The 26,783-nt window shown below is 38.8% G+C and overlaps 1 protein-coding gene across 3 annotated transcripts in view; it reads right to left on the bottom strand.

Annotated features, from left to right (window-relative positions):
- Positions 1–26,783, bottom strand: part of AVL9 (AVL9 cell migration associated) — a 70,624-nt gene that overhangs the window by 19,087 nt on the left and 24,754 nt on the right. For all 3 annotated transcript variants that reach the window (XR_003967210.1, XM_030308192.1, XM_030308193.1), the window contains exons 4-10: positions 25,001–25,072; positions 14,353–14,442; positions 13,537–13,603; positions 11,630–11,670; positions 10,595–10,633; positions 6,088–6,157; positions 4,785–5,323 (exon numbers count right to left, since the gene is read on the bottom strand). Coding sequence is in view for 2 of the 3 variants with exons in the window: in XM_030308192.1 (XP_030164052.1) it covers positions 4,785–5,323; positions 6,088–6,157; positions 10,595–10,633; positions 11,630–11,670; positions 13,537–13,603; positions 14,353–14,442; positions 25,001–25,072 (918 nt within the window). In the remaining variant the exon portion in view is untranslated. The remainder of the gene's footprint in view (positions 1–4,784; positions 5,324–6,087; positions 6,158–10,594; positions 10,634–11,629; positions 11,671–13,536; positions 13,604–14,352; positions 14,443–25,000; positions 25,073–26,783) is intronic.

Raw genomic sequence — 26,783 nt, 5'->3', positions numbered from 1 at the left:
AGGGTGGTTGCCCAGGGCCAGGGGTAGGGGTAGGGGTAATGGGAGGTTATGGTTTAATGGGTATAGAGTTTCACTTCAAGATGAGAAAGTTCTGGAGATCAATAGCACAAGGATGTGAATGTAACTTAACATTACTAAACTGTATGCTTAAAAATGCTTAAAAAAACAGATAAATACATATACGTATATACATATACACACATATATATATGTATATGTATGTATTATATATTTTAACACAATTAAGAACCAGACAAAACCCCTACATCTCTGCTTGGTAAATCTAGCAGAACTGTGATGAGCTAATAATCCATTAGCTAATAATCTGAGCTGAAAAAGCAGTGTGTCTTCTCTCTTGTGACTTAGTGCTACAGTATGATCAAGACTGTATGCCATCTTCTCACCTCTCCTTTGGTCAGGGATGATAAACATGTTCATGAATTGGAAGCCTCCCTGGTATAGGGATGTCCATTCTCTCCACAATTTATCTAGAGTTTGAAGATAATCCTAAAATTGATGTGGAAATACAAAGGACTAAGAAACGCTTGAAAAACAATAATAAGAGGGGGAGAGCCTTTTCTCTGCCTGATAGGATATACGTACAGTGTGGGACCACCCCGGGGATAAATATACCAATGGAAGAATAAGAGTCCAGAAAGACTCCTTCCTCAAACATACACAAACTAATTCCAGTTAATAATAACCAAATTGTGCAAGGCAAAACTATACAGCCTAAAATTTTTTTTATTATGTTTATTTATTTTGAGAGAGAGAGAGAGCGAGCGTGAGTTGGGGAGGGACAGAGAGAGAGAGGGAGACACAGAATCTGAAGCAGGCTCCAGGCTCTGACCTATCAGTGCTGAACCCGACACCGGGCTCGAACTCACGAGTGTGAGATCATGACCTGAGCCGAAGTCAGACGCTCAATTCACTGAGCCACCCAGGTGCCCCAAAACTACAGAGCTTTGAAAGATAACCCAGGAAACTGTCTTCATGACCTCGAGGTGGGGGTGGGGGGGGGATGCTTAAATAAGATTCCCAAGGCACTAACCACAAAGTAAAAAAAATGATGAACAGAAAAGGTATTTAGAATATATTAAGTCCCACAAATCAGTGACAAGGAAAAGTTTTTAGTTTTTTAAAAATGTTTTTATTTATTTTTGAGACAGAGCATGAGCATGAAGGTGGGAGGAGCAAAGAGAAAGGGGGACACAGATCTGAAGCAGGCTGCAGGCTCTGAGCTGTCAGCACAGAGCCCGATGCGGGGCTTGAACCCATGAACCTCGAGATCACGACCTAAGCCAAAGTTGGACGCTTAACTAACTGAGCCACTCAGGTGCCCCAAGGACAAGTTTTGAACACATACCACAAAGGATATGGAAAGATGCTCAGCCTCAAAAGTAATTACTGAAAAAAATGCAAACCAAGAGACACAAGATACTATCAGGTTGGCTAAGTGTTAGACTAAATATTAAAAAGGCTGGCAATACCAAGTGTTGGTGAGAATGCAGAGCAATGGGAACTCACACCCTGCCTTGGGAATGGAGGACATTGCCACAACCACTTTAGCAAACAATTTGGAATTCTTCTAGTAAAGCTGAGGGCACCCATTCCACATAATCCAATATTCTTGCTTTTAAGTACTGAATGCTACAGAAATTCTGGCATGTGTCTAGCAAGACTCCTGAGTAAGATTTTCATAGCAGCATTACTTATAGTAACCAGAAACTGGCAACAATGCAGATGTCCATCCACACATCTGATTAGTTGCAGAATAGCTGAAAATGGAAAACTACATAGAAATAACAACATGCAATGTCAGGCAAAAACACGGATGAAACTAAAAACAAGGTCAAGAGGAAAAAAAAAAGTATGGTTCCACTTACTTAAATAAAAATTCATAAACATGCATCCAGGACTTTTTGGCTAGCTCATCAAGGTATTTGTAGATTCCCTAAATTTGAAAATGACAAGCAGGGTGCCTGGGTGGCTCAGTCAGTTGAGTGTCCGACTCTTAACTTCAGCTCAGGTCAAGATCCCAGAGTCGTGGGATTGAGCCCCATGTCGGGCTCTGCAGCGAGCGTGGAGCCTGCTTAAGAGTCTTTCTCTTTCTCCCTCTCCTTCCCTCTGCCCCTCTGCTCTGCTCACACATGCTCTCTAAAATGAATGAATGAATGTATGGATGAATAATGAAAGAAGAAAAGAAAGAAAGAGAAAGAAAAGAAAATGACAAGCTGCAAGCAAGCAAACCAAATATAAGCTCAGAAGCAATAACTAAAGGAGGTTAATACATGTAGCAAAAAAAAAAAAAAAAAAAAATCTAGTTTCCAACTACGTATGTTTTTAACTTTTTCATAAGTTTATCGTTTTACTAAAAAAGTTAAAATAAATTAGGAATTCAAAATCAAGTGATCTTCTGATGGAGGCAATATTTTAAAAACCAAGGGTACCAAATAGATATAATTTAAAAACCTAAGTAACTGATCTCTTAAAAAAGGCACAAAAGTCTCAAAAAGAATTTAGTGGCTGCCTAAAATTATCTTCCCTATCTCTTAGATACTAAAAATAAAAATCCCTTTTATTCAATTAGAGTTGCCTCAATTGAGGGGACTTTTCATCAGAGTTCCATTTATGGAAAGACCTAATTTTTACCAAATAATAAATATTACCTCATACCTGGAAAAGAGGAGGCAGAAGTGGACTCATGACACTAAAACAAGTGGGAACCCTAACTCCCAGGGCCCCAGGCCTTCGGGCTGCCCCTAACCCTAACTGCTTTGTTCCAGTATGTAGACAATTCTAGTACTCTTTGAATAGTAAGGTAGGAAGATTTAAAATCAGGGAAAGACATAAAAACCCTCAGGATGGTCTTCCACATCTGAAAATACTACCCCAACTTCTTTAGCTTTTTTCCATTTCTCTCATTCTCCTTCAACTTTTCTCTGGTTCTAAAGTGGTCTAGTCCAGCAGAGTGTATATATGATATAGAGAATGCTCTAATTTTCCTCCTCCTTCTTTGGTTCCCCTCATTCTTTCCCTTCACCGTATGGGTACTGTACCCAAACACTGCCTCTAATCCCATCTTCTCTCCCTCAGCACCCAGGTTTCTTCTCTACACTTCAGAAATCAACTCTCCGGACAGGTTCAAGCTTATTTTAGCATCTGGGATAGATGGCAGTGATTCAGTAAGCGTCATTTCTGAGAGTGACATGAAAGGCATCATTCTCCAGCAATTTCAAGTACCAGAGAGAAGACTAGAAAGCTGGAGAGCTGAGGACTCTCTTCCAGACATAAATGTTTTATTATGTAGAAATTTGTTTCTATTTATTCATATGCTAACTGAGTCAGGGGACTAGTCAGCTTATTATTCTCTTCAAGGCTCAATATCCTGGGGTGCCTAGGTGGCTCAGTCGGTTAAACTGCCGACTTCGGCTCAGGTCATGATCTCGCAGTCCGTGAGTTCAAGCCCCACGTCGGGCTCTGTGCTGACAGCTCAGAGCCTGAAGCCTGTTTCAGATTCTGTGTCTCCCGCTCTCTGACCCTCCCCCGTTCATGCTCTGTCTCTCTCTGTCTCAAAAATAAATAAACATTAAAAAAAAAAAAAAAGGCTCAATATCCTACCTTCAGGAATATTCTGCAAGCTTCTCTCTGGCTATTTTTAAAATCACTTTTAAGAACTTTGGCTAACCTAATTCCTTCTGTATAATAAATCTTTCATAATCTTCAAGAGAAAAAAAAAAAAGCCTAAACACAATTCACTTTTAAGAATATTTTGTGTCAACTATACTTCAACTAAAAAAAAGAATATTTCACACTCCAAAGTTACTGACATGAAAGAAATCAGCATTTGCATTTACAATTGTGATTAAATGACAAATTAATAAATGCATAATAAAACATAAAACCAAAAAGAAAAATGATTTACCAGCATGATAGCAGTAAGCCCATCATACATTCAGTATTGGTATAATGTACACCAACAGAATATTCTGCCAAACATGGTTTATTGACAGCCCATAAAATATATGTTTATTTTGCTTTAATTCAGCAACCTCATGGACAAAAACAAAATCCCTCCCCAGTTAATCACCCTCTTGACATCTCCACAATGATAAAAATTGGAGGGTCAGTGGGTAACGCAGCCACGTGAAGGCTTCAAAAATATAGGCAGTTCTCACACCCACATGTGAGTTCAGAAAACCCACAACTGGTGGCTACTGACCTATACCTAGTAGAGTGAGAACCCTGAGTTTTCTCCCCAGGTTCCTAAATCCCAGCTTTAAGAAACTGTGCATTAGTTTGATCATAAAATCAATTAAGGTAACTTCAGAATCCCCTAGCAGGCCACAAAATGAACAAAGCATTTCCCATTATCTATGCAGCATTACTGACGCAGGGCAAATACTTATTTGTAAAGTTGGAGAAACCCAGGAAGAATTCATCCTAGAGGAAGAAATACATGTTCAAATCAATGCTACCCATCTTCCTTTTCCACATAAAGTTTTACTTCATGCATAAAGGATGCTATTTGGAGAAAATCATAAAATTTGCTGTAGTTACTAGAAAGGTGTATCTTGCAAGACACATGGATAGAAGAACTTAGAACCTAGTATGGTACCTGGCATATGTGACACTATGGTCAGAGACAACCACAGCACTATACATATGTATCTTATGGTTTTCAAGGAAAGTTTTCAGACCTGAAAATATGTTCAATACTGTAAGTTAAATTCCAAAAGGTTGTCAGTTTCTTTAAGGGCCTCAATAAGGAACACAAGCTTTACCTTTGTGAAGATGGCCAGGGGCATGCCATACTGGTCCTCTTCCAAACCAGAAATTAGCCCTGGTATCAGGACCACCTGGCCTGTATTAGCTTGAGGTTGTACAGTAATTGGAGGACTGTCTGAGGGCACAGACTCCTTTGGAAATGAGTTTGTCTGTTCTGACCCTGCCTGTTCCTTTTCTTTCAAGGTGGGGTCCTCCAAGACACTAGGATCCAAGGTCTCCCAGTCACTTTCTGAAGATTCTGGAGATGGGCGAGAAGGAGGTTTCAAATATTGACTGGTATCATTGGGTTCCTGTCCTTTGCTGCTGTCCTCTTCCGCTTGGAGCAAAGGTTCTTCAGTCTTGATGCCAGCATCTCCTCCATGGTTCCCTGTCATGATTTTCTTAACAGTTCCTGAGTTGGTATTTAAAATTTCAGGAGCGGACATAGAAACCAAATCATCTGCAGGTGGATTACTTTCATGAAGCCCAGCATCTTCAGACATACTCTTTCGGGGTCTGTACTGAGAACAGTCACTGAGACCATGTTCAATCATGCCTACAACACACAATATCGGAGAACATCTAGGCTTACAATAAGGTGGGAGAAAAATAAGAGTTGCATATTCCATTTTAAATTTTTTTTTTTTTTCAACGTTTATTTATTTTTGGGACAGAGAGAGACAGAGCATGAACGGGGGAGGGGCAGAGAGAGAGGGAGACACAGAATCGGAAACTGGCTCCAGGCTCCGAGCCATCAGCCCAGAGCCCGACGCGGGGCTCAAACTCACGGACCGCGAGATCGTGACCTGGCTGAAGTCGGACGCTTAACCGACTGCGCCACCCAGGCGCCCCTCATATTCCATTTTAATTAGAACTAGAACTCTCCTATAAAAATTTTAATAAGTTATGCTTGCACATATTTTAATTAAAGGAAAAAAAAAGACAAGAAAAATCTCGTACAAAAGAGAGAAACTCAGGGGTGCCCGGGTGGCTCAGTTGGTTGGATGGCCGACTTTTTATTTTAGCTCAGGTAATGATCTCGTAGTTCGTGAGTCTGAGCCCCACACTGGGTTCTGTGCTGACAGGACTGTAGATCCTGCATGGGATGTGTCTCCTCTCTCTGCCCCTCCCCTGCTTGTGCTCCCTCTCTCTTTTAAAAATAAACTTAAAAAACAAAAAAACAAAAGAGAGAAACCCACTGCCAAAAGAAAATCATGTTAAAATAGAAATATTTTCCCTAACAAGTTTATCCTTGAAAAATTTTTATCATTGAAAGTTCCAGTACAAGTTAAATAAAGAGTAGATACTGTATCCTCTTACCTGGAAAAAGGGATAACACAGTCATCAGGGCACCCACCAATTTATTCACTGGAGAAATATAAAAGAGAACCTGAAATGGATTCAATCAAAATTAAATTAGAAAATCCTGGGTCTACAATATCAAAACAAAAAAGGTAGATGGGAGTACAGAAGGGAAGATTCTTTACAGAAGAGTAACACCTAATAAATAAAACATTAATGAAAGAATAAAAAAAATCACCAAGCATCCATCATGATTCAGTTAAAAATTACCAGTGGGAGTTAAAACTATTGTGAAAGGTTGTTGGGCAAGGGGCTCTTCACATAACTTCAAATTTATCATCCCACAGATTAGCTATTAGCTGTAAATAGAAACACATGTACCTCACTATGAAGAAATCTGGCAACTACCACCTTAATCAAATGATTAAATTTCACATCACCAGCGATAGTACCAACAATTATGAGCCTCCTGGTGTGATAACTCTGTGGAGGACACACCACCACTTGTATAGTATTCTCGCCCAAAAAAGTTTAAGCTGCAACTAGCCACAAGAAAATAATCAGGCAAATATAATCTTAAACTTTAGCCTGGATTTAAATGTTTGTTTATTTTTGAGAGAGAGAGTGCAAGCAGGGGAGGGGCAAACAGAGAGGGAGAGAATCCCAAGCACACTATGTGCTGTCAGTGCAGAGCCGGACGCAGGGTTTGACCTCATGAACCGTGAGATCAATGACCTGAGCCTAAATCAAGAGTCTGATACTTAACCAACTGAGCCACCCAGGTGCCCTTAGTCTGGATTCTTTGAGGAAAAAAAAAAAAAGCCAATGATATGAAAAACAAAAACAACAGCAAGGTGGTACAGCTGTTTGAGATTAAAGAGGACTACCATGCAGTACATGATTCTTAGTCCCCAAAGTGGAAACAGCAACTAGTTTATAGGACATTATTACAACAACTCAAGAATTTGAAAATGGACTGATTAGATGTCATTTATTGCATCAATGTTACAATTTCTTGAACCTGAAAATGGTATCTCATATGGGAATACACTTAGTCTTAAGAAAGAAATATATCCTAACGTATTTAGGGGTAAAGTACCATGATCTTAAAATTAGTATTCAGGGGGAAAAAAATGAACATATATAAAGCAATATAATGCAAAAGTGGCAAAATGTTAACAAATGGTAAATGCAGATCAAGGGTATAAAAGTTCATTATAGGATTCTATCAACTTTTCTGCAGGTTTGACATTTTTCAGAATAAAAACAGAAAAAAAATCACGAACAGGATTAGATATTGCATGAAATGTAACAATGGTCATCATTAAATTGGTTGGGAAAAAAACAAGCAAAGATTTGCTTAGGTGAGTTTTTTTTCCCATTATAAACAAATTATTTAGTGACACTCAAGTGCTATCTGACAGAGCACAGTACCCACAATTGTCTATGTTTTCCTTACAGAGTAATCTTGAGTGCTTTGCAAGTATGGAGAAACCAAATGTTGCATTAAAGGGCAGCCTTATTTCATCAAATCAATATGAAAAGAGTGTACCTGTGATTTGCCACATTACATAAAGATATATGATCATAAATGCCACTGCATGTAACTAGTTTAAGTTCTATTTTGCAAAACTGTTGTTTCAGATACGTATGTCTATATGTGCTCTGGGTTGCAACGTAAAGCATTTTTTATTATGAATACCAAAGTTTGAAATCTACAACTCAACAAAAAACCCACAACCTGATCAAAAAATGGGCAAAGGACTTAAACAGACTTCAAGGAAGTCATACAAATGACCAATAAGCACATGAAAGGGTGCTCAACATTACTAACCATTAGGGAATGAAAATTAAACCCAGGAGATACTACCTCATACCTATTAGAATGGCTACTATCAAAAAACTAAAAAATAGCAAATGTTGGTAAAGATGTAGAGACACTGGAACCCCTGTGCATTACTGGCAGGAATGTAAAATGGTGCAGCCACTATGGAAAACAGTATGGTGGTTCATCAAAAGAATTAAAAGTAGAATACCGTCTGGTCCAGCAATACCACTTCTGGGTATACACACAAAAGAACTGGAAGCAAGGTGTTGAAGAGATGTACACATACCATTCATGAGAGTCAGAAGGTGGAAGCAACCCAAATGTCCATCAAAAGACGAAGGCACAAACAAAATGTGGTATGTACAACAGATATTATTCAGCCTTAAAAAGGAAGGAAATTCTGACACATGGATCAGCCTTGAGGACATTATGCTTAGTAAAATAAGCCAGTCGCAAAAAGACATACTGAATGATTTCACTTATATAAGAACTTAGTGTAGCCAAATTCATAGAAACTGTAAGTAGAAGGGTCAGGGTCAGTGGGAATAAGAAAATGGGAAGTTATTTAAGGGATACAGTTCTAGTTTTGCACAATAAAGAGTTTGTGAGTGGATGATGATGATAGCACAACAATGTGAAGGTATGTAATGCCACTCAACTATACACTTACAATTGGTTAAGATGGTAAATTATATGTTACATGTATTTTTTACAACAATTAAAAATTTGGTTAAGAAGTTAAAAACATTGTTGGGGTACCAAATGAGCCACCCAGGCTCTCCAGGAATAAATACTTCTAAGGTAACAAACCATACTAGACTAAACCATACCAGCCATAAATGGCTGACTTTCAACAACTGTTCCACCCCTACTCCGCTTAGCACAGTAATATGGTGTATAAAACTGGCCCCAGAGGTCCTGAGTGGCTTAGCTGGTTAAGCATCCAACTATTGATTTCGGCTCAGGTAATGATCTCCCTGTTTGTGAGATCTAGCCCCATGTGGGGCTCTGCACTGACAGCGAGGAGTCTGCTTGGGATTCTCTCTCCCTCTCTCTCTGCCCCACCCGCACTCAGGGTTGTGTGTGCTTGCCTCTCTCAAAATAAGTAAACTCAACACAATAACAAAAAACTGGCCCCAGATCCAAGGGTGGCTCCTGATTAGTCTCAACCAGAGGTGAAGCCAACGCTTTTTTTTTTTTTTAATGTTTATTTTTGACACAGAGAGAGAGAGACAGAGCACGAGTGGGGGAGGGGCAGAGAGAGAGGGAGACACAGAATCTGAAGCAGGTTCCAGGCTCCACGCTGCCAGCACAGAGCCCAACGCGGGGCTGGAACTCACAGACCGTGAGATCTTGACCTGAGCCAAAGTCGGAAGCTCAACCTACTGAGCCACCCAGGCGCCCCGAAGCCAACGTTTTCTATAAAGGGTTATAAATAGTAAGAATTCTTCCTTTGTAGGCAATATATATAGTCTCTGTCACAACAATTCAACTCTGCCACTGTAGTGCAAAAATACCCTTAGTGATAAGTAGATGAATGAGTATAACTGTGTTCCAATAAAACTTTATTTATAAAAACAGGGGTGGGCCAGATTTGGTAGAACCTTGGTTTGTAGAACCTTGGTCTAAAATCATAGCAATCCCATCTCTTTGTACTAGAGAGTGGTGTGGACCCCAAGTTAAAACCAATCAGTATATGTACTTCTTTGGCAACAGTTTTTTATTCATTCTAGGCACATGGCCTCATGGGTCTAAATGAACTGAAAGGAAGATTCTTTTTAATGGTTTGGGAATATGTATAGACCAGTTATCTGCCAATTAACTGGCAGTTAACCTACACTACAAGGGAAACCAGGCTCAGGATAAAGCTAGCACTGCAGACTGTACAGCAAAGAGATGGAAAAAAATCTAGGTACTTAATTATACCGTACAACCATTTAATCAACCAGTCCTGAAGTCTGCCGTAAGCCAATACATATCCGTATTATTTGTCAGTTTAAAAAAAAAATTTTTAATGTTTATTTATTTTTGACAGAGAGACATAGCATTAGTGGGGGAGGGGCAGAGAGAGAGGGAGACACAGAATCCAAAGCAGGCTCCAGGCTCTGAGCTGTCAGCAGAGCCCGACGCAGGGCTTGATCTCACAAACCTCAAGATCATGACCTGAGCCGAAGTCAAGATGCTTAACTGACTGAGCCACCCAGGTGCCCCTAAGTCAGTTTAAATTGTTTTTTATTTATTTATTTTTTTACATTTATTTATTTTTGAGAGACAGAGTGAGACAAAGTTGAGAGTTGGGGAGAGGCAGAGAGGGAGGGAGACACAGGATTGGAAGCTGGCTCCAGGCTGTCAGCACAGAGCCCGACGTGGGGCTCAAACTCATAAACGGTGAGATCATAACCTGAGCCGAAGTCAGACACTCAACCGACTGAGCCAACCAGGAACCCCTAAATTGGACTTTTATGTTCCCTGTAGTCAAAACTATTCTGATAACTGGATACTGTCAAATTGTCCCCAGAAAAGACTACACAAATTTATACTTCTATGGTAGTGAACAACAATAGGTGCTTCAGTATACCACAATTTGATAGACAAAAAAAGTCTTAATTTATAATTTACAATTAGGTTTTAAGTTTATATAGTATTTAAGAAATGTCAATAATGTCATGTTAAATATTTCATTCCTTCAAATCTCACCTTTTTTTCAAGAAGAATTAGTTTAAACAGGATTAAGACCTAAAGAAAAAAAAATACTATATTAAAATAAACTCATGCTTTTTATTTCCCTTTCCCTTCCTCAAACATAACCATAGATCACTTAATCAATAATATTAACTATAATGCTTAAAAATACACTGGAAATTATTAACTTATGCTGAAAAATAAAAAATTATGTGTCTTCTAAAAAATGTGAGAACCCCTTAAATCTCTAACAAATTTCTAACAAATTGTGCTTTTTGGAAAGTTATGCATTTCTGCTTGAAATATTTGCAAGCTCCTTAAAGGGCAGGGACTATTCATTTATTTCTGGATGTCCAGGGCATTCACATAGCAGATACTCAATAAGTGTTTGTTAAATGAATAATCAATGTGTATATGTCCCAGTCAGCATATACTTTAATAATAAAGATCAGATAAGTATAGATATTTTAAGGGAAAATGTTTCACTATGAGCAACATATAAAGTGTTCTGTAAGATTCGGTGCGCCTGGGTGGCTCAGTCGGTTAAGCGGCCGACTTCGGCTCAGGTCATGATCTTGCGGTCCGTGAGTTTGAGCCCCACGTCGGGCTCTGTGTTGACCGCTCAGAGCCTGGAGCCTGTTTCAGATTCTGTGTCTCCCTCTCTCTCTGACCCTCCCCCATTCATGCTCTGTCTCTCCCTGTCTCAAAAATAAATAAACGTTAAAAAAAAAAAAAATTTAAAGTGTTCTGCAAGATTAAAACAGGTTTCTTTCTGCTCTAACTTCATGATATCTGAAATTACAAAGGCAACAGAAAAAAGTATCCTCTCCTGCACAGAAATAGACAGTATTCCTATACAGTACTTTAAAAACTTTCTATCAGATAAGCACTAACACTACCAACACTTTCAACTTTTATCCTTATGAGTACTGTCTTAGAAGAACTAAAACCTAGTATGCCACAATCTCCATTTGACCTTGTAGCACATGGAATTTACTAAGTTAAATGAATACAACTTTAACACATCATAAGTTAAATAAGGTATCATACCTTATGTCGAAAATGAAGCACAAGATCTCGAGGAGACAGACCTACAATGTTAACAAGAAAGCTAATCTGTGATGACAACATATGGGTTTTGTTAAAGAAAGATTTTTCCCCATCAAAAGAAAAGCGGGTAAAAAACAGGAATGGTAAGAATATGCAAATATTAAAATACTTATGTAATATTCCATTATGTACACATATACTCAGGATTTAATCAAACAACTGGGGCACCTGGGTGGCTCAGTCAGTTAAATGTTGGACTCTTGATTTCAGCTCAGGTTATGATCTCATGGTTCATGAGGCTGAGCCCCATGTCAGGTTCTGCACTGGAATTCCCACTCTCCCTCTCTGTCCTTCCCCAACACACATGCTCATGTGTGTGCACTCTCCCCCACCTCAAAATAAAAAACCCCAAAACCAGGGGCGCCTGGGTGGCGCAGTCGGTTAAGCGTCCGACTTCGGCCAGGTCACGATCTCACGGTCCGTGAGTTCGAGCCCCGCGTCGGGCTCTGGGCTGATGGCTCAGAGCCTGGAGCCTGTTTCAGATTCTGTGTCTCCCTCTCTCTCTGCCCCTCCCCCGTTCATGCTCTGTCTCTCTCTGTCCCAAAAATAAATAAACGTGGAAAAAAAAAAAATTAAACAAAACAAAACAAAAAAAAAAAAAACCCCAAAACCAAAAAACAAAGAATTTCTCAAATAACTATTAACAGTCAAACACAGCATGGTCGAATGGAACTTTTTACAATGACGGAAATGTTCTACATCTGTGCTGTTCAATACAGTAGCCACATGTGGCCAATGAACATTTGAAATGTAGCCAAGTTGGGGTGTCTGGGTGGCTCCATCAGTTAAGTGTCCAACTTTTGGTTTCGGCTCAGGTCATGATCTTCAGGTTCATGAGTGCGAGCCTGGCACTGTCATTGCAGAGCTTGCCTGGGATTCTCTCTCCCTCTCTCTGCCCCTCCCCTACTTGCACACAGGTGCTCTAAAAATAAATTAAAAAAAAAAAAAAAAGAAATGTATCAAGTGTACTGACAGACTGACTTTTTAACTTTAACTTTTACTAATTCTAATCTAAATGTAAATAGTCACATGAGGCTAATGGCTACTGCTCTGGGCAATGCAGCTCTACAAGTATCTCCCCATTCTACAAGTATCTTACAAATCATACAAGTTTAGATATTACAAAGCTTATACTATAGTGGCAATCATTTAAATATGGTTTTTGTTCGCCACACTCCATGGCTATTATTTCTGCATCATAGTCTTCTCTGAACATCTGTCATAGGACTAGAGAAAATAATTCAGAGAAACATATATTCTTAGGAGTTTTGTGACCAGCTTACATTATACACAGGATTATAAAAGGGAACTACTACAGTTTAGCTACTTCATGCTAAAATAGGAACCGAGTCAGTGAGCATAAATCACTGTGATGCAAATTTTTTTTCTAATCATAAAAAGGATATTTATTGAGTGCCTATTGAGCAACGTGGACACCAATGAATATCCTGGACTGTCAGAACAGTATAAATTAAACAAAACCCCCTACTTGAAAAATCTTAGGATAAAAAAGAACTGAGCAGATCTCTCTCTCTCTCTTGCTCTCCCTGTCATGAAAGGGAATTGACTTGGCCAGCGTTACCATAAGGAAAAGAAAACACTTCTACTACTATTCTGAAAAGCAGAAATGTGATTTATACAGTAATAGTTCCAAATATCGCTACAATTACATTGTAACTCTTTTCAATACAAATACTAGTGAAGATATTTAAGGAAACATCAAACACTGAAGAATTTAAGTTTAGATCACTTATAGAAAATTAATTTTGATTATGCAGTTTTACATGCAACTTGGTTTACCAAACGAAATGAGGGCATTTCTTCTGATCTGTAGAAAAGCTACTTACCAAGATATACTTGGGATCCTTCTAATGAAGTTCCTCCCAAGGAACTATTCATATGTTCATAAAGCTCCTATAAAATATAGACTCAATTGAGAACATTTTACAATCATTTCAGACACTAAATTAGAGGTATGATGACCAGGAAAAACTTGGTTCTTTAACCTAGACAGTTTGTTCTGCCATACCCTAAATTTAGAAATAATCAAGGTCTCTCTGAAACCTTACCAGTTTCCAGCATTCCCTCCTTCTCTTCCTCTTCATTTAAGAGCTTAGTTCATTCACATGGTGGTATGGATTGTAGGCTAAGTTCCCTCTACTTCTTTGGTAAACACCTAATTGTCCTACACTCACTAGGATCCAGGAGAGATCCATGTTCTACACATTCATGGCAGCCCTGAGAAAAACATGTTATCCATCTTTAGTAAAATAGTCACGTAGTCTTTATTTATTTATTTATTTATTTATTTATTTATTTATTTATTGCTTTGGGAGATAGAAACCAGAAGACTAATATATAAACACACTGTGCAGTAAATAAGTAAAATAAGCAAATTTAGAAAAGCAATGCCATAGCAAACGAGCTACTATCCATTAACAGAGGCACTTAACTGCACTTCTTTGTAGCCATTATTTAATAAAAGGCAGTATGATTAAATTTAATAAATATGATCTGTACATTTTGGGCAAATCCCTTGCCATTCTTAAGAAGAATGTCTTTCTTAAGCTAACAAAAGATTATCTTTACAATATTGTTGACAAGATTTACTTGATTCATGAAACAGTCTTCAGCCAAATACAGCTATAAAGGGATATAGTTACCTTTAGAATGGAAATTTGGGAAAAATCCTTCTCTTCAAAATATGCATGTGTAATGAGCTGAAGTTTTGCTTGAAGCAAGCCATAGAGAGGCTTAAAGAAGAAAAAATTACTATTAGTTTGGTAATAGGAAAAAATCAAACACCTTACAAACTTGTAATTGAAAGAGAACAGGGAGAAAAAGTAACTTCAACTTTAGTATCTTACTATTCACAGCTGAAAGCTGTTAAATAATCTGTTCTAGCTCTATGGCTGCTGTTGAAAAGCACCTGACCCTTGGAGTACAGTGGTTGAGCGTGTGTGGGCAGACGTCTTGGGTCTATTGCATCACTCAGCTACATGACCCTGGGCACCAAATTTCCCCACACCTGCTTGCTGATATGAACACCAGCATATGAAAAGACAGTACATCTTATGAGGTTGTTTCCAGAATTAATATAACACAGGGTAAAAGCATTTAAATGGGGGCACCTGGGTGGCTCAGTTAAGCATCTGACTTGGGCCCAGGTCATGATCTTGTGGTTCGTGGATTCAAGCCCAGCATCAGGCTCTGTGTTGACAGCTCAGAGCCTGGAGCCTGCTTCGGATGCTGTGTCTCCCTCTCTCTCTCTGCCCCTCCCCCACTCATGTGCACACATGGGCGCGCGCTTTCTCTCTCAAAAATAAACACTGGAGAGATCCAACATGGTGGAGAGGTAGGGGAACCCAAAGTTCCCTTGTCCCTCAAACACAGCAGCGTTGAGGCCAAAGGACTTTGAATTCCAAGAGTCCAGGCTGCAGAGTGACAGAGCCTTCTCCAAGGGCCCACAGGGATAACCTGGAGGCCCATAGGTGCGTGACTGTGAACTGGGAGAGATAAAATGGGCAGTGTAGGCAGGGATGGGTGGGATCCCCTTCCGCGGAGAGACAAAGGGAAGAGAAAGGCTGGGGAAGCATATCTGGACAAGAGAAAAACCACGGACTGAGATGGACATAGATACAACCGCTAACTGCTGAGCTTTCCCCAGACTGGGGCCGGCTGCCCTGTTCGGGCACCTGGGGATGAGGGGAGCCAGCCCCAGGCTCAGTAAGTAGTTCAGAGGTGCAGTCTGCAGTGGGAGAAAGCAATCCCTCCCTGGAGTGCAGTGGGAAGAAGGTACATAACCATTCAAAGGACAAAGACTGCCTGTGCCCGCTAGTCAGAGGCCATATATCGGTGGTGCGGAGAGGCACTTCCCCAGAACTGGGGCATATTTAAGACATCAGGGTTTAAATCCAAGTCCAGCCTCAGGGAGGCATGGGAGTTGGCAGAGAGGGACAAACTGCCGTATTCATGCCTGTGCCACTGTGAGGATGGCCTGAATAGACTGGTCTGGGACACCCAGTGCAGGGAAGAGAGACTGGGTTGTCACCATTTTTCTCCCCATCACCAGCAAGGTAGGGCCTCAGGGAACAGAGAGTGGGCCCACAGTGGAGGTGGGACCCACCTACACCAAACCACGCCCCTCCACACCTGGTAACTGTATCTACGGGAGCGGGAATTGATCCTGATGAACTAGGCAGCCCCTCCTCCAGACCAATGCTGCCACAGGTTCCAAGGCACCCAGTGGTTTTGCATTTTCTGATTTAATTCTTGGACAACTCTTAGTATATATGTGTATGTATATATATATATATATATTTTTTCTTCCTTTTCTGCTTTTTATTTCTTCTCTCCTCTAGTCTGATTATTTTGGTTGTTGGTTTGTTTAAGCAGACATATCTAATCTATTCTCTTTATACCTGTTCTGTATCTCCTTTATTTTCCTCTTTCTCTCTCTGGATTAAGCTGTATAGTTTCTCTGGCTGGTCTATTTTATTTTATTTTTCCCCCGCCCCTGTCATTTCTTTCTTTCTTTGTATGGGATAAGGCCTCTCACATCAACACTGCCCCCACCCCGATGTTTTGCTGTTGCTGGTGTTTATTTTTGTTTTGTTTTTTTGGTCTTTGTTTTTTGTTTGTTTTCTCTTCCAGGGCTACTTCAATGAAAAAAATCAAAGCACACCTGGTGGAGGGTCCAAAACATCATTATGAACAGGGAGATGAAGCAACCAGTCGCAACAGAGAGCAAGTAATACACTCCAAAAAACACCTCCTGAAGGCCAGGCACTGGGCAGTGTATGACCCCTCTGTAATACAGTAGTGCTCGCAGGTACAGGACACACAACAAGCTTTTTAAAACACATAAGGGACAGAAAACTAGCCAAAATGATGAAACAGAAGAAAGTCTAAAGAAATTCCAGGAAGAAATGATAGCTAAAGAATTGATCAAAACATATATAAATAATACAACTGAACAAGAATTAAATTTTTTAAGGTGTTTATTTTTGAGAGAGAGAGAGAGAGAGAGAGAGAGAGAGAGAGAGAGAGAGAATATGCAAGTGGGTTAGGGGCAGAGAGGGAGACACAGAATCTGAAGCAGGCTTCAGGCTCCGAGCAGAGTCCGATGCAGGGCTCAAACTCACGAGCTGTGAGACTAACTCCTGAGCCTAAGTCGGACGCTTAACCAACTGAGCCACCCAGGTGCCCCCGAACAAGAATTTAGAATAATAGTCATAATATTAATCGCTAGGCTTGAAAAAAGCATAGAAGGCAGCAGAGAATCTATTGCTGCAGAGATCAAGGAACTAAAAAATAGTCATGATGAATTAAAAAAATACTGTAAATGAGGTAAAAATAAACGAGGGGCTGTGATAGCGAGGACTGAAGAGGCAGAGGGGAGAATAAGTGAAATAGAAGATAAAATTATGGAAAAAGATGAAGCTGAGAAAAAGAGAGATAAAAAAAATTCTAGACCACGAGGGGAGAATTAGAGAACTAAGTGATTCAATGAAACATATTAATATCTGTATCACAGGTGTTGATAGAAAAGAGAAAGAACAGAGAGAAAGGGGTGAAAAGTGTCCTTGAACAAATCATAGCTGAGAACTTCCCCAATCTGGAGAAGGAAACAGACACTGAAATCCAGAGAATTCCCTTCAGACGTAATAGGAATTGATCTTCTGCATTGACATAACATAGTGAAACTGGCAAAATACAAAGATGAAGAGAGAATTCTGAAAGCAGCTAGGGACAGATGAGCCTCTACAAGGGCAGACACATAAGGGTAATAGCAGACCTATCTACTGAAGCTTGGCAGGCCAGAAGGGAGTGGCAGGAAAAACTCCAGTGTACTGAATAGGAAAAATATGCAGCCAAGAATCCTTTATCCAGCAAGCTTGTCATTCAGAATAGGAGGGATAAAGGTTTTCCAAGACAAACAAAAACTGAAGGAGTTCATCGCCACTAAACCAGCCCTACAAGAGCTCCTAAGGGGGACTCTGAATGGAATGTTGCAAAGACCACAAAGGACCAGAGACATCGCTACAAGCATGAAACCTACAGATAACACAATGACTCTAAATCCATATCTTTCAATAACACTGAATGTAAATGGACTAAATGCTCCAATCAAAAGACATAGGGTATCAGAATGGATTAAAAAAAAACCAACAACACAAAAAAACAAAACAAACCCAAGACCCATCTATTTGCTGTCTACAAGAGACCCATTTTAGACCTGAGGACACCTTCAGACTGAAAGTGAGGGGATGGAGAACCACTTATCATGCTATCAGACAAACTGGAGTTTAAAGGCTGTAACAAGAGATGAAAAAGGGCATTATACCACAATTATGGGGTCTATCCATCAAGAAGTGTTAACAATTATAAACGTTTATGCATCCAATTCAGTAGCATCCAAATATATAAAACAATCACAAATATAAACAATCTTACTGGGAAGAATGTGGTAATTGCAGGGGACTTTAATATACCACTTACAACAATGGACACATCATCTATGCAGAACATCAATACAGAAACAATGGCCCTGAATCATACACTGGACCAGATGGACTTGACAGATATATTCAGAACTTTTCATCCTAAAGCAGAATACACCTTATATTGAGTGCACATGGAACATTCTCCAAGACAGATCACACAGTGGATCATGAAACAGCCCTCAATAAATATAAAAGAACTGAGATTATATCATGCACATTTTCAGATCACCATGCTATGAAACTTGAAATCAACCACAGGAAAAAGGTAGGAAAATCTCCAAATGCATGGAGGTTAAAGAACATCCTACTAAAGAAAGAATGGGTCAACCAGGCAATTAAAGAAGAAATTTAAAAAAATATGCAAAGAAATGAAAATGAAAACACAACAGTCCAAACCCTTTTGGGATGCAGCAAACGCAGTCCTAAGAGGAGAGGACATTGCAATCCAGGCCTATCTCAAGAAACAAATCCCAAATGCAAAATCTAAGAGCACTCCTAAAGGAACTAGAAGCAGAACAGCAAAGAAACCCCAAGGCCAGCAGAAGAAGAGAAATAATAAAGATCAGAGCAGAAATCAACAATACAGAATAAAAACAAAACAAAACAAAACCCAGAACAGATCAATGAAACTAAGCTGGTTTTTTGAAAAAATAAAATTAATAAACCCCTAGCCAGACTTCTCAAAAAAAGAGAGGACTCAAACTGATAAGATCATGAATGAAAATGGACTTATCAAAACCAATCCCTCAGAAACACAATTATCAGAGAATATTATGAAAAATCACATGCCAACAAATCGGACAACCTGGAAGAAATGGACAAATTCCTAGGTACCCACACAATACCAAAACTCAAACGGGAAGAAATAAAAAATTTAAACAGATCCTTAACTAGTGAAGAAACTGAATCAGTTATCAAAAATCTCCCAAGAAGAGTCCTGCGCCAGATGGCTTCCCAGGGGAATTCTACCAGACATTTAAAGAAGAGTTAATACCTATCCTTCTCAAGCTGTTCCAAAAAACAGAAATGGAAGGAAAGTTTCTGGACTCATTCTATGAAGCCAGCGTTACCTTGATTCTCAAACCAGAGACCCCACAAAGAAGGAGAATTACAGGCCAATATCCCTGACGAACATGGATGCAAAAATTCTCAACAAGATACTAGCAAATCGAATTCAACAGCATATAAAAAGAATTATTCACCATGATCAAGTGGGATTCATTCCTGGGCTGCAGGGCTGGTTCAATATTCTCAAATCAATCAATGTATTCGCAAATACATCACATTAATAGAAGAAAGGATAAGAACCATATAATCCTGTCAATAGATGCAGAAAAAGCACTTGACAAAATACAGCACCCTCTGTTAATAAAAACCCTCAAGAAAGTCAGAACAGAAGGAACATACCTAAACATCATAAAAACCATATACGAAAAGCCCAAAGCTAATATCCTCAGTGGGGAAAAAACTGAGAGCCTTCCCCATGAGATAAGGAACACGACAGGGATATCCACTTTCACCACTATTGTTTAACATAGTGTTGGAAGTCCTAGTATGAGCAGACAACAAAATGAAATAAAAGGTATCAAAATTGGCAAAGAAGAAGTCAAACTTTCACTTTTTGCAGATGACATGATACTCTACATGGAAAACCCAAAAGACGCCACCAAAAGGCTGCTAGAACTGATACATAAATTCAGCGAAGTCGCAGGGTATAAAATCAATGTACAGAAATCAGTTGCATTTCTATACACCAATAATGAAGCAACAGAAAGAGAATTCAAGAAATTGATCCCATTCACAATTGCACCAAGACCCATAAAATACCTAGGAATAAACCTAACCAAAGATGTAAAAGATCTATATGCTGAAAACTACAGAAAACTTATGAAGAAAATTGAAGAAGACACAAACAAATGGAAAAACATTCCATGCTCATGGACTGGAAGAATAAATATTGTTAAAATGTCAATACTACCCAAAGCAATCTCAATCAAAATTGCACCAGCATTCTTCTCAAAGCTGGAACAAACAATCCTAAAATTTGTATGGAACCACAGAAGACCCCAAATAGCCAAAGTAATATTGAAAAAGAAAACCAAAGAGGGAAGCATCACAATCCCAGACTTTAGCTTCTGCTACAAAGGTGTAATCATCAAGACAGTATGGTATTGGCACAAAAACAGACACACAGACCAATGGAATAGAGAACCCAGAATTGGACCCACAAAAGTATGGCCAACTAATGTTTAACAAAGCAGGAAAGAATATCCAATGGAAAAAAGACAGTCTATTTAGCAAATGGTGCTGGGACAACTAGATAGCAACATGCAGAAGAATGAAACTAGACCACTTTCTTATACCATTCACAAAAATAAACTCAAAATGGATGAAAGACCTAAATGTGAGACAGCCATCGAAACCCTACAGGAGAAAGCAGGAAAAAACCTCTCTGACCTCAGCCGCAGCAATTTCTTGCTTGACACATCTCTAAAGGCAAGGGAATTAAAAGCAAAAATGAACCATTGGGACCTCATCAAGATAAAAAGCTTCTGGACTGCAAAGGAAACAATCAACAAAACTAAAAGGCAACCGACGGAATGGGAAAAGATATTTGCAAATGACATATCGGATAAAGGATTAGTATCCAAAATCTATAAAGAACTTACCAAACTCAACACACAAAAAACAAATAATCCAGTGAAGAAATGGGCAAAAGACATGAATAGACACTTTTCCAAAGAAGACATCCAGATGGCTAACAGACACATGAAACAATGCTCAACATCACTCATCATCAGGAAAATACAAATCAAAACTACAGTGAGATACCACCTCACATGGGTCACAGTGGCTAAAATTAACAACTTAGGAAACAACAGATGCTGGTGAGGATGTGGAGAAATGGGAACCCTCTTGCACTGTTGGTGGGAATACAAACTGGTACAGCTGCTCTGGAAAACAGAGTGGAGGTTCCTCAAAAATTAAAAATAGAACTACCCCATGACCCAGAAATAGCAATACTAGGAATTTACCCAAAGGATACTGGAGTGCTGATTCATAGGGGCACACGTACTCCAATGTTTATACCAGCACTTTTGACAAAAGCCAAGTTATGGAAAGAGCCTAAATGTGCGTCAACTGACGAATGGATAAAGATGTGGTTTATATATACAATGAAATACTACTTGGCAATGATAAAGAATGAAATCATGCCATTTGCAGCAATATGGATGGACTGGAAGGTATTATGCTAAATGAAATAAGTCAGAGAAAGACAGCATGTTTTCACTCATATGTGGATCTTGGAAAAACTTAACAGAAGACCATGAGGGAAGGGAAGGGGAAAAAAATAGTTACAGAGAGGGAGGGAGGCAAACCATAAGAGACTCTTAAACACAGAGAACAAACTGAGGGCTGATGGGGGGAGTGGGGGAGAGGAGAAAATGGGTGATGGGCATTGAGGAGGGCACTTGTTGGGATGAGCACTGGGTGTTGTATGTAAGCGATGAACCACAGGAACCTACCCTCAAAACTAAGAGCACACTTTACACACTGTATGTTAACCAATCTGACAATAAATTATATTAAAAAAATCAATAAACATTAAAAAAAATCTTAAAAAGAAAGGCACTTAAACATTAGTCATTATAAAAATTTCCCTTTTATTTTTATTTATTTTTTTAATTTTATATCCAAGTTAGCATATAGTGCAATAATAATTTCAAGGGCAGTGACTCTCCCCCACATATAACCAGTCTTCATCCCAACAAGTGTCTTCCTTAATGCCCCTTGCCCATTTAGCCTATCCCCCAAGACTCCACCAGCAACCCTCAGTTTGTTCTCTGTATTTAAGTCTCTTATGGTTTGTCTCCCTCTTTTTACGTTATTTTTGCTTCCCTTCCCTTATGTTCATCTGTTTTGCATCTTAAATTCTGCAGGAGTGAAGTCATATATTTGTCTTTCTCTAATTTAGCTTAGCATAATATACTCTATAGAGTTCCATCCATGTTGTTGCAAATAGTCATTATAAAATTTCTGACATTTTAATTCTACAGTTACACTGGTTTGTGGTGACATTTAATCATCCTTATAATAGCCGGTTCTTATATCTAATTGAACATTCATGATTAAATTTAAGTTCATTTCCCTTTTTTGTCTTCTTTGGAGGCTTAGAACAACTGGTCTGTGTCCTTTATCAAAATATTCCTTTGTATGCTTCAACAAAATTATTCCTTAATTCTTACTTCTATTTAAGACCCTCTTATACCATTTCCATCCTTTTTATTTTCAATGTTATTTTCTAGATGTTTTCTGATTTCTATGTCCTTCTTAGAATGCAGAGACCAGGGGCGCCTGGGTGGCGCAGTCGGTTAAGCATCCGACTTCAGCCAGGTCACGATCTCGCGGTCCGTGAGTTCGAGCCCCGCATCAGGCTCTGGGCTGATGGCTCAGAGCCTGGAGCCTGTTTCCGATTCTGTGTCTCCCTCTCTCTCTGCCCCTCCCCCGTTCATGCTCTGTCTCTCTCTGTCCCAAAAATAAATAAACGTTGGAAAAAAAAAAAAAAAAAAAAGAATGCAGAGACCAATGCTGTATATAATTATTATACAATTAGTTAATACAAGTAACACTGGAAGAGTCCCCTCCCACCACCAATATCCCTGTTACTATATCATTATTACCATCCAGAATATCTAAGTATAGAGTCATTATATTTTTATATAGAGATTACAATGCACTATGAACCATCAAACCTTTCTGCATAAGCTAGCTCTCCCTATTCCCTATGCTTATTTAAAGACAGATAAAACCCGGATCTTCACCCCAATTTTATCACTTAGTAGTTACATGGTCTATGAGAGTTAGACATTTTTTTCCCTATTCTACATGTTTCTTTGTAAAATGAAAGCAACAAATACTTAGATCTGTTTTTACATAAGGATTCAAATCACAATTATATCTAAAAAGTGTCTGGTATTGAATACCTGACATATAGTCATCTGATAAATGACATTTATTGTTATTATAATTGTTCTTTGAAGAAAGATTACTCAGGAAGCCTTTCAACATGTGTTTGCTTTAACATCTGGTACTCCTATGCTTTGGTTATCTGGCCCAGTATAAGAGTAATTCATCGATTAAAAAAAAAAAAAGTAATTCATTGAATTCTATTTTTCAGGCTACCATTTTATAAATTTTTTTTTTTCAACGTTTATTTATTTTTGGGACAGAGAGAGACAGAGCATGAACGGGGGAGGGTCAGAGAGAGAGGGAGACACAGAATCGGAAACAGGCTCCAGGCTCTGAGCCATCAGCCCAGAGCCCGACGCGGGGCTCGAACTCACGGACCGTGAGATCGTGACCTGGCTGAAGTCGGACGCTTAACCGACTGCGCCACCCAGGCGCCCCAGCAGGCTACCATTTTAGAAACTGTCTCCAATCTATTAATTTTCTGACATCAGGGTCTTTTACATCCATTCCTTTTTTTTTTTTTTTTTTTTTTAAGGAGTCTATTCTTGCCCTCTATTTAAAACTAAGATCTTGGAAGAAATAGCTGATCCTCAAAATCTTATTATTAAGGCTCACAGTATATTATTATTATTATCCAGGATTTTTTTTTAAAGCTTAGTACTAAAAAGTCAAAATAAATCCTATTTTACAAATCTCAACTTATATTAAGCAAACTACATTCAAATTGTTGGTGGATGTAAGAAACTGGACAATGTAGAAGACATAATGAAACAAAACCTACATACATTTGGTGACTAGGCAAATGAAATATTCTCCATTTTGATTGAGGTTAAATGCAGAAATGATTGTATTCAATAATCACATAGCTGTAAGATAATTAACATGATAGAGATCTGAATTTCTCCCCACAAAAGGGACTTGGGGGATAATATTTTATATGTAGAATTAGTCGTTTGATGTTACCAGTAAAGGTGTTAATATCCTATTAGTAATAAAAATGGAATATTACAAACGATTTAATAGGGAACTATGGAAAATAAGAAATGTTACACATTTCCTACTAAAAATAAAAAGTTAAAATAATTATACACCTGCATCTGATCAACTTGTACATGGATGAAACAACTGTAAAGCATTGCTATTGTACAATTATGTCATTTCCATTCCTCAAAAATCTTAAGTTTTAAAGAGCAAGTTAAGGGGCGCCTGGGTGGCTCAGTCGGTTGAGCCTCCGACTTCGGCTCAGGTCATGATCTCACAGTCCGTGAGTTCGAGCCCCGCGTCGGGCTCTGTGCTGACAGCTCAGAGCCTGGAGCCTGTTTCAGATTCTATGTCTCCCCCTATCTCTGCCCCTCCCCTGTTCATGCTCTGTCTCTCAAAAATAAATAAACGTTAAAAAAAAAAAAAAATTTAAAAAGCAAGTTAAGGCTACAATTTTTCATAGCAAGAGTCATATACTTTTATATCAGTACAATCTGAATGATTATGATATTCTAAGTTTTAGTAAAATATTATCCAAAGTCTTAAAAACAAAATAAAAAAGGATAAATGAAATATATCAGCTACTTCATTTTGGGCAAGTGTCAACCTCTTTCCCAAAAACCTATCTAGAAGATTTCCTTCCACTTATCTAGTTGTGGGTAATGGTGCAAATGAGAGTAAAACTGCTGAAAGGCAAAGAGAAAAAGCTGATGCACAAGAATAAAAAATGGGCCCCTCATGAATTTTAATCTATTACTGTCCATAAATCTCTCCTTATTCTAATAATGCCTTATTCTCAACTAAAAATCTGCCATGGTTAACGAACACATTAACGAGTTATTTGGTCTCTTACCAACTTGCTTAGAACACAGACACTTTTCTGAACCGTCTCTCTGGTGATATCTGCTTGCCGCACTTTCAACGCCTATTATAAACAAAGAGTCATTATTAATAATATTTCATAGAAATATTTAAAAATCATTCTCTTTCAATGTAAAAATAGCAGTGAGATAGAAAAAAATTCTAACATTTAGTTAAATTCCAAATGTATTGAGAATCTCTGAAAATATCTATTGAATGAGTCAGCCAGGAAACTATGTGCCAGAATCTGGTAGGCACTGAGAATGTAACAGTGAGAGACAATCCCTACCCTCAAGGAACTTACCGTCTGAGAATACTTTTTGTGTAAGTTGCCACACCCATAATTCAAATCAAATGTCCTTGGTTCTGGTTTGAAAATGGGCACTCTGAGACTACTGTTTCTGGTGAGAAGGGCCTAGATTATACTGGAAAACTGGTATTATAACCCAGCCCTGAGCCATAACTCATGCCTTGATCACTGTGAGAACAACCACGTAAGAGGTCTACATTCTCTGCTAGTAAAGAACAAGCCTTGATTTAATCATCAGGTAACTCTAGGTAACTCTGTGAGTGAACTAAGAACTACTCTTCCCCTTTGTGGTATATAGCCTAACATCTCCTGGCACCTGTCCTGAGGACCAATGGGCCTCAGTGTCTTCAAGTGACTCATGACTGACGACTAGTCATTAAGTAGAGAATACAGTCTTCCCTCAATCTGTTTTCTACCTCTCTGCCTTGACTGGATTCATCTTTCAGGTCTCACCCTCAGTCAAAGGGAATCAGTTTTTCTCCTAGGCTCTAGGTCCTTCTGCTATCTGTTATCAGGTGAGGATAGAAATATTAAGAGAAGTGGGCAATGCCAATATACTGTGGAGTGGATCAGACCCAATGGGTAAGGGAGACGGATGGTATGAAATGCCATTTAAAGGCTATGTGAAGCATGAGAACTGTTGTTAATGTCGACAGTTTGAGGAAATAATCTTACTTGTGTCTGCGCAATCTATAGGGGACTAGAGTAAAAGGAACAGTCTCCAAGAAAGGGGAGCAATTCAGTTCATCTCATGTAAACATAGATTAAGGGTAATAGTATATGAGGCAATCAAATGCACAAAACTACCAAGCTAACTCTTACCCTCAGGTTTACCTTTAAATTCAGTTATTCATTCCATAGGTATTTACTGGGTGTGTCCTATATTTCAGGCCCTGTACATGAAGGACTATTTCATAGTAGTTAACAACTTTGGGTATGGTGGAATTTACACCTGCAATTTATTTCTAAATGGTTCAGGGAAAAAAGCAGACACACACTAAGCAAATGTGGTAGAATGCTGACTACTGTTGACTCTAGATGGTGGGTATACAGGTGTTCATTGTACAATTCTTTTCGTTTATCTGCATCTTTGAAATGGTCATTATAAAAAGCTAAAGAAAATTTTAGAAGATTTACTAACTTAATTATTCCCTGAGGAAGCCTTTTAAAACTTAGAGTTACCTAGGCTTATTCTCAGAGATTCTAATTTAGTAGAAGGAAAGGCCAGCTGTGTATTTAAAAAAAAAAAAAAAAAAAAAGAGTCTCCAGGTAACTCCAGTTAAAAAACACTGCGGTGGTTTGCAATCACCTGATAACCAGAACATTAAACCAGAATCTCTGGGGTTGGGACCCAGTCATCTCTAGTATTTAGAGGTCCCCAGGTGACTCCAATGTGCAGCCAAAGTTGAGAAACACTAGAGTATTAATGATCTAACGAAAGGCAAGAGATTTTTACTCACAGAGT

Source organism: Lynx canadensis, chromosome A2 (assembly GCF_007474595.2).
Source record: "Lynx canadensis isolate LIC74 chromosome A2, mLynCan4.pri.v2, whole genome shotgun sequence".
Classification (NCBI taxonomy): domain Eukaryota; kingdom Metazoa; phylum Chordata; class Mammalia; order Carnivora; family Felidae; genus Lynx; species Lynx canadensis.
Note: the sequence above shows the minus strand (reverse complement) of the source record. Positions and strands in the feature narration are given on the sequence as shown.